The sequence below is a fragment of the Ranitomeya variabilis genome, chromosome 3 (assembly GCF_051348905.1).
Source record: "Ranitomeya variabilis isolate aRanVar5 chromosome 3, aRanVar5.hap1, whole genome shotgun sequence".
Taxonomy (NCBI): domain Eukaryota; kingdom Metazoa; phylum Chordata; class Amphibia; order Anura; family Dendrobatidae; genus Ranitomeya; species Ranitomeya variabilis.
The window spans coordinates 663,035,323-663,045,978 of NC_135234.1; the positions used below are offsets into that span (position 1 = coordinate 663,035,323).

Consider the following 10,656-nt stretch of genomic DNA (forward strand, 5'->3'; position numbering starts at 1 on the left):
AATTCTCCTGTTACCCTTGTGAAAATAAAAAATTGCTTGCTAAAACATCTTTTTTGAGGAAAGAAAAATGATTTTTTATTTTCACGGCTCTGCGTTGTAAACTTCTGTGAAGCACTTGGGGGTTGAACGTGCTCACCACACATCTAGATAAGTTCCTTGGGGGGTCTAGTTTCCAAAATGGGGTCACTTGTGGGGGGTTTCTACTGTTTAGGCATATCAGGGGCTCTGCAAACGTAACATGATGCCCGCAGACCATTCCATCAAAGTCTGCATTCCAAAACGTCACTACTTCCCTTCCGAGCCCCGGCATGTACCCAAACAGTGGTTTACCCCCACATATGGGGTATCAGCGTACTCAGGAGAAACTGGACAACAACTTTTGGTGTCCAATTTCTCCTGTTACTCTTGCAAAAATAAAAAATTCTGGGCTAAAAAAATATTTTTGAGGAAAGGAAACACATTTATTATTTTCACGGCTCTGCGTTATAAACTTCTGTGAAGCACTTGGGGGTTCAAAGTGCTCACCACACATCTAGATAAGTTCCCTTGGGGGTCTAGTTTCCAAAATGGAGTCACTTGTGGGGAGTTCCTACTGTTTAGGCACATCAGGGGCTCTGCAAACGCAACCTGATGCCCGCAGAGCATTCCATCAAAGTCTGCATTTCAAAACGTCACTACTTCCCTTCCGAACCCCGACGTGTGCCAAAACAGTGGTTTACCCCCACATATGGGGTATCAGCGTACTCAGGAGAAACTGGACAACAACTTTTGGGGTCCAATTTCTCCTATTACCCTTGGGAAAATAAAAAATTGTGGGCTAAAAAATCATTTTTGAGAAAAGAAAAATTATTTTTTATTTTCATGGCTCTGCGTTATAAACTTCTGTGAAGCACTTGGGGGTTCAAAGTGCTCACCACACATCTAGATTAGTTCCTTGGGAGGTCTAGTTTCCAAAATGGGGTCACTTGTGCGGGAGCTCCAATGTTTAGGCACACAGGGGCTCTCCAAACGCGACATGGTGTCCGCTAACGATTGGAGCTAATTTTCCATTCAAAAAGTCAAATGGCACGCCTCCCCTTCCGTGCCTTGCCGTGCACCCAAACAGTGGTTTACCCCCACATATGAGGTATCGGCATACTCAGGAGAAATTGCCCAACAAATTTTAGGATCCATTTTATCCTGTTGCCCATGTGAAAATGAAAGAATTGAGGCTAAAAGAAATTTTGTGTGAAAAAAAAGTACTTTTTCATTTTTGCGGATCAATTTGTGAAGCACCTGGGGGTTTAAAGTGCTCACTATGCCTCTAGATGAGTTCCTTGGGGGGTCTAGTTTCCAAAATGGGGTCACTTGTGGAGGAGCTCCAATGTTTAGGCACACAGGGGCTTTCCAAACGCGACATGGTGTCCGCTAACGATGGAGATAATTTTTCATTCAAAAAGTCAAATGGCGCTCCTTCCCTTCCGAGCCTTACCATGTGCCCAAACAGTGGTTTACCCCCACATGTGAGGTATTGGTGTACTCAGGAGAAATCGCCCAACAAAATTTAGGATCCATTTTATCCTGTTGCCCATGTGAAAATGAAAAAATTGAGGCTAAAATAATTTTTTTGTGAAAAAAAAAGTACTTTTTCATTTTTACGGATCAATTTGTGAAGCACCTGGGGGTTTAAAGTGCTCACTATGCTTCTAGATAAGTTCCTTGGGGGGTCTAGTTTCCAAAATGTGGTCACTTGTGGGGGAGCTCCAATGTTTAGGCACACGGGGGCTCTCCAAACGTGACATGGTGTCCGCTAAAGATTGGAGCCAATTTTTCATTGAAAAAGTCAAATGGCGCTCCTTCCCTTCCGAGCCCTGCCGTGCGCCCAAACAGTGGTTTACCCCCACATATGAGGTATCAGCGTACTGAGGACAAATTGGACAACAACGTCCGTGGTCCAGTTTCTCCTTTTACCCTTGGGAAAATAAAAAAAATTTCGCTAAAATATCATTTTTGTGACTAAAAAGTTAAATGTTCATTTTTTACTTCCATGTTGCTTCTGCTGCTGTGAAACACCTGAAGGGTTAATAAACTTCTTGAATGTGGTTTTGAGCACCTTGAGGGGTGCAGTTTTTAGAATGGTGTCACTTTTGGGTATTTTCAGCCATATAGAACCCTCAAACTGACTTCAAATGTGAGGTGGTCCCTAAAAAAAATGATTTTGTAAATTTTGTTGTAAAAATGAGAAATCACTGGTCAAATTTTAACCCTTATAACTTCCTAGCAAAAAAAAAATTTGTTTCCAAAATTGTGCTGATGTAAAGTAGACATGTGGGAAATGTTATTTATTAACTATTTTGTGTCACATAACTCTCTGGTTTAACAGAATAAAAATTCAAAATGTGAAAATTGCGAAATTTTCAAAATTTTTGCCAAATTTCCGTTTTTTTCACAAATAAACTCAGAAATTATCGACCTAAATTTACCACTAACATGAAGCCCAATATGTCACGAAAAAACAATCTCAGAATCGCTAGGATCCGTTGAAGCGTTCCTGAGTTACCTCATAAAGGGACACTGGTCAGAATTGCAAAAAACGGCAAGGTCATGAAGGGGTTAAAATTGGATGAAGTGTTTAGGAGTTTTAGCCCCTTAACATGTGCCACCCTTTTTTTAAAGGGACCAAAAGTAATCGGACAGATTAAATAATTTGAAATAAAATGTTCATTTCTAGTACTTGGTTGAAAACCCTTTGATGGCAATGACTGCCTGAAGTCTTGAACTCATGGACATCACCAGACGCTGTGTTTCCTCCTTTTTGATGCTCTGCCAGGACTTCACTGCGGTGGTTTTCAGTTGATGTGTGTTTGTGGGCCTTTCTGTCCGAAGTTTAGTCTTTAACAAGTGAAATGCTGCTCATTTGGGTTGAGATCAGGTGTCTGACTTGGCCATTCAAGAATATTCCACTTCTTTGCTTTAATAAACTCCTGGGTTGCTTTGGTTGTCGTTTCATACTACAGATGGACAATGACCCAAAACAAAGCCAATCAGTTTGGCTGCATTTGGCTGGATCTGAGCAGACAGTATGGCGGCTCTGAATACCTCAGAATTAATTTGGCTGCTTGTGTCCTGTGTCACATCATCAATAAACACTAGTGACCCAGTGCCACTGGCAGCCATGCATGCCCAAGCCATCACACTGCCTCCGCCGTGTTTTACAGATGATGTGGTATGCTTTGGATCATGAGCTGTACCTCGCCTTCGCCATACTTTTCTCTTTCCATCATTCTGGTAGAGGTTGATCTTGGTTTCATCTGTCCAAAGAATGTTCTTCCAGAACTGTGCTGGCTTTTTTAGATGTTTTTTAGCAAAGTCCAGTCTAGCCTTTTTATTCTTGACACTTATGAGTGGCTTGCACCGTGCAGTGAACCCTCTGTATTTACTTTCATGCAGTCTTCTCTTTATGGTAGATTTGGATATTGATACGCCGACCTCCTGGAGAGTGTTGGTCACTTGGTTGGCTGTTGTGAAGGGGTTTCTCTTCACCATGGAGATTATTCTGCGATCATCCACTACTGTTGTCTTCCGTGGACGCCCAGGTCTTTTTGCATTGATGAGTTCACCAGTGCTTTCTTTCTTTCTCAGGATGTACCAAACTGTAGATTTTGCCACTCCTAATATTGTAGCAATTTCTCAGATGGGTTTTTTCTGTTGTCGCAGCTTAAGGATGGCTTGCTTCACCTGCAGGGAGAGCTCCTTTGACCGCATGTTTACTTCACAGCAAAACCTTCCAAATGCAAGCAACACAACTCAAATCAACTCCAGGCCTTTTATCTGCTTAATTGAGAATGACATAACGAAGGGACTGCCCATACCTGTCCATGAAATAGCCTTGAAGTCAATTGTCCAATTACTTTTGGTCCCTTTAAAAACAGGGTGGCACATGTTAAGGAGCTGAAACTCCTAAACCCTTCATCCAATTTTAATGTGGATACCCTCAAGTGAAAGCTGAAAGTCTGAACTTCAACTGCATCTGAATTGTTTTGTTCAAAATTCATTGTGATAATGTCTATAACCAAAATTAGAAAAATGTTGTCTCTGTCCAAATACATATGGACCTAAGTGTATGTAATGGCTGTGTCTGACTGTGCAGGGATATGGTCTGATCATACCACAGCTCCTGGACAGGGAAGGAAGAAAAGAGTATACAGACATTACAGCATGGGATCACAGCTGATCCTTTCAGCAAGTTAAAACCTATTTAACCCCTTAACGATTGCTGATTATGCCTTTTACGGCTATCATTAAGAGGCCTTATTCCTCAGCGCCATTTTTCTTTCTTTTTTTTTTTTTTTTTTTGTACCCTCGTTTTCATCGTGGATACAACCAGCAATGCTTTCTTTTGTTGAGGGTTTAGACAGGCATACATGTATGTTGGCATATAAAGCTGAATTGAGTTTGTGAAATTACTAGGCAATTACTGATGGGGGAATTAGAACGAATAATGTAGCTTAAAAAAAATATTGCAGGGTTTTCAATCAATGTATGAAATAAGACGTTATTTCAATATTTTAATTTTGCAGGTGGTGGATTTTAGGAGGAAAACTGTAACCTACTACGACTCTATGGGTGGACTTAATAATGAAGCATGTAGAATATTACTGTAAGTAACACGTACACTTGGTGATATTAATCTGGTGTTGCTGAAGAGCACGACTTCATTGCAGATTCTGGAACCTCCATTATAAGCCAGGGTTTCATGTAAACCTGAAATGTGGTGTTTCCCCATAAAGGGAAAATAATGCTCTGCTGAGGTGACTTCTCTACAAGCCCAACACAAGGCCTGTCCTGTAATGTTAAGAATTGCTGTGTCTAGTACTAAAAATGCCAAAAAGATTTTTATGAAGATTATAGGTCATACTGAGGAAGATGAGTGAACTAGACCGAAGGAAACCTATAACGTGTTAAGATGAAGCCATTTAATGTATTTAGATTGTATTTATAATATCTGACCAACCCCCAGACTCTGAACTTCATACTTTAAAGGCCTCGTTCAGATTTTCATGTAAGGCCGGCGTCACACTGGCATATTGCATCCGATGCGATATGCTAATGACACTCGGCTCCTGCTCTCGCACAGGGAGGATCAGAGCACAGCTGCGGTGGAGGCAGAGAAATGAATTTCTCCATCTCCTCCATTGCCGGGGTCCGCTTATAACGCACGTGACTCGGATGATATAGTGCAATGCGAATTTTTTTTTTTTTTTTTTTACAATCGCATTGCACTCAGCCGTTTAAAACGCCAGTGTGATGCCGGCCTAAGAGTGAAACCTGTGTTTTTCCCTGGTAGCATTTAAACCTGTGATAATCTATATGTGCAAATCTTTTTTTTTTTTTTCTTTTTTTTTTTTTCTTTCTTCCTCTGACAGAGTGAGCTGCAGAAAATATTAGATGTTTGATTTTTAATCTGAATTCAGATCAAAATAGGCAATGCAAGTCAATGGGTGTGAAAAATGAAACTGCACTTCTTGACGAAGTGCGGTCTGATTTTTCACTGTCAGAGGAGAAGGTGGACATTTTTTTTTTTTTTTTAGATTTCTCGATGTATCCGAGAATGTGACACTCGCACCACACTCTCAATTTTTTTTCATGTAAGAAAATTTGCACAAATCTGATACATTTTATTAAATGTCTGAATGAGGCCTAAGGAGTTTTTCAGTTATTTTAAAATTAGTATAGGCAGCTAGTGATTGGAGAGGAGGTTGTCACTTGTTTGAATGATCCCGCCATGCTTTACCAGGCACAGATCCCTGTTTTAGTAGCGGTTGTGCCTGTTACGGCTGCTCAACCCTATTGAATGTGGCAACTATAGAAAACAAATACCTGGCTCAGCCTCGCTCAGGAGCACAGGGAAGTGCCTGTTAATGCATGAAAGGAACACCGCTCTCGACAGACCACCACAGCGCAGAGCCAGAGAACCGTCCCATTACCAATGTGATAATCTGGTGTGGGTGCAAGCATCGCACGGTGGATCCACCAGTGAAACAGTTTGCTATAAAGCATTGTGCGCAGATACTTCAATGAGTCATTTTTTGTGGTGTTCTAGCTTTCACTTGGCATTTTGTGTTATAGCCATACTTTGTGTTCTCCTCATAGGCAGTATTTAAAACAGGAAAGCCAGGACAAGAAAGGAATTTCCTTTGATACCAATGGATGGAACCTAAGCAGTAAGACAAGTGATGTAAGTTTTGTGATTAATAGAAAATGTGAAATATGTATATTTTGTTACTTATAACTTTGTGTAATTCATATTTTTTGTAGGAGATTCCCCAACAAATGAATGGTAGTGATTGTGGAATGTTTGCCTGCAAATATGCCGATTACATTACCAAAGATAAGTCCATCACCTTCACACAGGTATGCATGTTCCATTATGCACTAAAGTTAATATTATTCAGTTCATGGGTTATCTTTTCTCCCTGTCAACCCCCCTTTGCTTACGCTGGGGCTACAGTCATTAACCCCTTCCCGACATCTGACGGTATAGTACGTCACATGTCGGGACCCCCGCTTTGATGTGCGCTCCGGCGGTGAGCGCACATCAAAGCCGGGACATGTCAGCTGTTTTGAACAGCTGACATGTGCCCGCAATAGGCGCGAGCAGAATCGCGATCTGCGCGTGCCTATTAACTAGTTAAATGCCGCTGTCAAACGCAGACAGCGGCATTTAACTACCGCATCCGGCCGTGCGGCCGGATATGAGCGCATCGCCGACCCCCGTCACATGATCGGGGGTCGGCGATGCTCCTCCATTGTAACCATAGAGGTCCTTGAGACCTCTATGGTTACTGATTGCCGGTGGCTGTGAGCACCCCCCTGTGGTCGGCGCTCACAGCACACCTGCAAATCTGCTGTGTAGCAGCGATCTTATGATCACTGCTGCATAGCAGAGCCGATCGGGCTGTGCCTGCTTCTAGCCTCCCATGAAGGCTATAGAAGCATGGCAAAAGTAAAAAAAAAAAAGTTTTTAAAAATGTGAAAAAAATAAAAAAAATATAAAAGTTTAAATCACCCCCCTTTCGCCCCAATCAAAATAAATCAATTAAAAAAAAAAACCCAACCTACACATATTTGGTATCGCCGCGTTCAGAATCGCCCGATCTATCAATAAAAAAAAAGCATTAACCTGATCGCTAAATGGCGTAATGAGAAAAAAATTCGAAACGCCAGATTTACGTTTTTTCGGTCGCCACGACATTGCATTAAAATGCAATAACGGGCGATCAAAAGAACGTATCTGCATCAAAATGCTATCATTAAAAACGCCAGCTCGGCACGCAAAAAATAAGCCCTCACCTGACCCCAGATCACGAAAAATGGAGACGCTACGAGTATCGGAAAATGGCGCAATTTTGTTTTGTTTTGTTTTTTGCAAAGTTTGGATTTTTTTTTCACCACTTAGGTGAAAAATAACCTAGTCATGTTAGGTGTCTATGAACTCGTAGTGACCTGGAGAATCATAATGGCAGGTCAGTTTTAGCATTTAGTGAACCTAGCAAAATAGGCAAGCAAAAAACAAGTGTGGAATTGCACTTTTTTTGCAATTTCACTGCACTTGGAATTTTTTTCCCGTTTTCTAGTACACGACATGCTAAAACCAATGATGTCGTTCAAAAGTACAACTCGTCCCGCAAAAAATAAGCCCTCACATGGCCAAATTGACGGAAAAATAAAAAAGTTATGGCTCTGGGAAGGAGGGGAGCGAAAAACGAAAACGGAAAAACGGAAAAAGCTCCAGGGGTGAAGGGGTTAATAACAGAAGTTCAACATGTAGGTGACGACCATTTTAGATGTGATTTAGCTCTTTAAAAAAAAAAAAAAAAATGGCCTGGTGGCACGAAAGTCCCAAATGACTTGCAGTGACGTTTGCGGCAAGGTACTCACATGCAACTTGCAATTGGCAACTCATTAAAAAAAAAAAAAAAAAAAAAAAAAAAAGCAACCCAATTGAGAACCATTCCAACACGATAGAAAATCATTAGATGTGATGTTGCAATGCGCACAGATTTCATTGTTGTACGACATGTCACTAAGTAGCCTTAGGTTTGGACTGCATGATGTCATGAGTCGCGTGACATGTTGTATCATTGGATAGAATTCCCTATTGTCTTGTTGCATTATACGACCGTTTCCTAATGTGGTGCATTTTCTGCTCGTGGTCGCACGCAACACTTGTCATAGATTTCAGTGCAAATTGCATATGCTATGCGACTCAATTTTTCTAGTCTCAAACATGGTGGTCTTAATTGTAGCAAAATTGGAACTCTAAATTTATCTCGACAAATGGTTTTTAGCGACTTGAGTTGGCAGATAACTGCTGTCGCACGATGTGTAGCTTAATGCTAGAACATAATCCTGCCCAATTCCATTGTGAATAGAACATTTTCTAACATCATTTTTCTTTCTATGGAATAAGGTTGTCCAGTTTAACTTTTTTTTTTCTGTTTTCATACAATCAATATTTTATCAGCAGGAAATTATTACTACAGGACAACTGGCCATATGCCTCTGAGTCCAACTACCCCAACACTATGCAATGTACACAAAAAGATGTGGTGTGGACAGGGTTATGTACAGCTCAATAGCTGAGCTCTGCTAGATCTGCCAGCTGGACTCGAAAAGGAAAAAATATGATCAGCTCACCTATCACTGAGATCACAGGATCCCAAATCCAAGGGAAGGCAGTCCATAACCTATTATGAAAGAGAATGATCACTACAAAGCGCATCAACCAGGACACCAAATTTCTCTTGTGACTTTCTCCTCGGACGCTAGACTCCTCCATTGTAGAATGTGAATTTTTATCTGAATCATGTTTTAATTGTTTGAAATAAAATTTGGCATTTTATTTGAAGTGCTGGATCCACCCTTCTTTCTCTTAGAGGAAACTGGACTCTAGCCTAACTATTGGTATTCATGCTGCTGTCAGATTACAAAAACCTGCTGACAGATCCCCTTTATTGTAATGGCAAACTTTGTTTTGTTTTTTTGTAATTGGACAATTTCCCAATTTCCCTTATGTGTATGTTTGACTTGCACCTTTCCTTTCCACGACTCCCAAAAATAACTTGCCCTTTGTGTTTGCAGAATCACATGCCCTATTTTAGAAAACGAATGGTATATGAAATTATTCACCAGAAGTTGCTTTGATGGTGTCAGTGTCCCACCAGTGAAGGATTGGGCAATCTACAGAGCTGAACATGGACCAAGAATTAAGTGCATTTTCACACATTTACGATTGTAAAATAAGCTAGCACCGCACTGTTATTTATGACAGATCTGATCTACAGTGCCCTGATTGCCAATGTCTTTGACTTTTTTTTTATATTATTTAAGAAAGACCTATTCTGATATCACAATTTAACGTTATTACAGGTTTGTAATTTTGATACCTTTAATAAAAAGAAAAGCGCATATCTGCTATAAACACTATCTTATGCGAACATGACTGCCTGTACAGTTTCCTTCACTTTGAAGTGGCATTGTATAACATATACGTCAAATGGCCTGGTGCTGCATGTGTCATTTCGGCATATTTTGCAAAGACACTGGACATGGGTCTTCTTTTTTGTTTTTTGTTTGTTTTTTTTTTGTACTTTCTAAAAGATGAAATTTATATTTACATTATTGTAAAGTATTGTTTTTATATAAGTGTACTAAAGTATTGCATCCATTTTTGTCTTTTCTGATTTCTACTTTTATATTGTAAGAACTCACAAAAGTAGATTTACTAAAGAATGTAAATGAATAATTGTGTATGATATATTTGTACATTATTCTATATCCTCTTGTACTGGTATCACATAGCGCTTCTGGCCTACCTCAGTTCTGTAACTGCTTATACCAGCTCATTATGGGCATGGCAATTACTGCTTTCAGTAATTGTCGAAAACTGAACTTGACTAGTGAAGCAGATTAGGGGATGTTGACGGCTGACAAGGATCATCTCTGGCAAAGATGCTATTTTTCTTAAAGGGTTTTCTTGCTGATTAGAAAATGTTTTCTATACATCAGTTTTGTAGTTACAGCAGTGCATTTATCAACTGGTTTGTATACTCCATCTGTCATTTACATGGCTGTTTAGTGTTTTTTGTTTTATTTTATTTAAATACGGTAATAAAATTTTGTTTTTGTAATGTGCAGTGTCCCTGCAATTTATACAGTCCTCAGCAATGTCTGTATTAAATTGTTTTTTTTTGTTTGTTTGGGTTTTTTTTAAGTCAAGTTGTTGTTTAACTATAAGAATTAAACCTCATTTGGATGTCCATGTTGCACGTGCGTGTTCTACTCATGTGTTTGGTTTTTCGGGGGTTTTTTGGTTTTGTTTTTGTTTTTTCTTCACGGATTGAACACGTACCCACTATAATCTATGGTTCTATTCACATATTCATGGTGTTTCAGGTGTCTGTTCAAATCTGAGTGATTTTTTTTCTTTTCTGGCAGCACGTAAGGAAAGGGCCAATAGAAGTCTATAGGTCCGTGAAACATACAGCATATGGTTGGCATCAGTGTACTGTCTGTATTTAACATTGTGAAGGATAGGAGAAGCTTTGTAATTTATCCATCTGTGAAAAAAACACTGATGGTAAAAGTGAACACTGACCATACACTGACATATAC

The 10,656-nt window shown here is 39.9% G+C and overlaps 1 protein-coding gene across 4 annotated transcripts in view; it reads left to right on the forward strand.

Moving 5' to 3' along the window:
- Nucleotides 1-10,308, forward strand: part of SENP1 (SUMO specific peptidase 1) — an 89,630-nt gene extending 79,322 nt beyond the window's left edge. For all 4 annotated transcript variants that reach the window (XM_077297872.1, XM_077297874.1, XM_077297873.1 and 1 more), the window contains 4 exons: nt 4,560-4,639; nt 6,133-6,217; nt 6,298-6,393; nt 9,124-10,308. In XM_077297872.1, the coding sequence (XP_077153987.1) occupies nt 4,560-4,639; nt 6,133-6,217; nt 6,298-6,393; nt 9,124-9,186 (324 nt within the window). In that variant the 3' untranslated portion in view covers nt 9,187-10,308. The remainder of the gene's footprint in view (nt 1-4,559; nt 4,640-6,132; nt 6,218-6,297; nt 6,394-9,123) is intronic.
- Nucleotides 10,309-10,656: the final 348 nt, after the last annotated feature.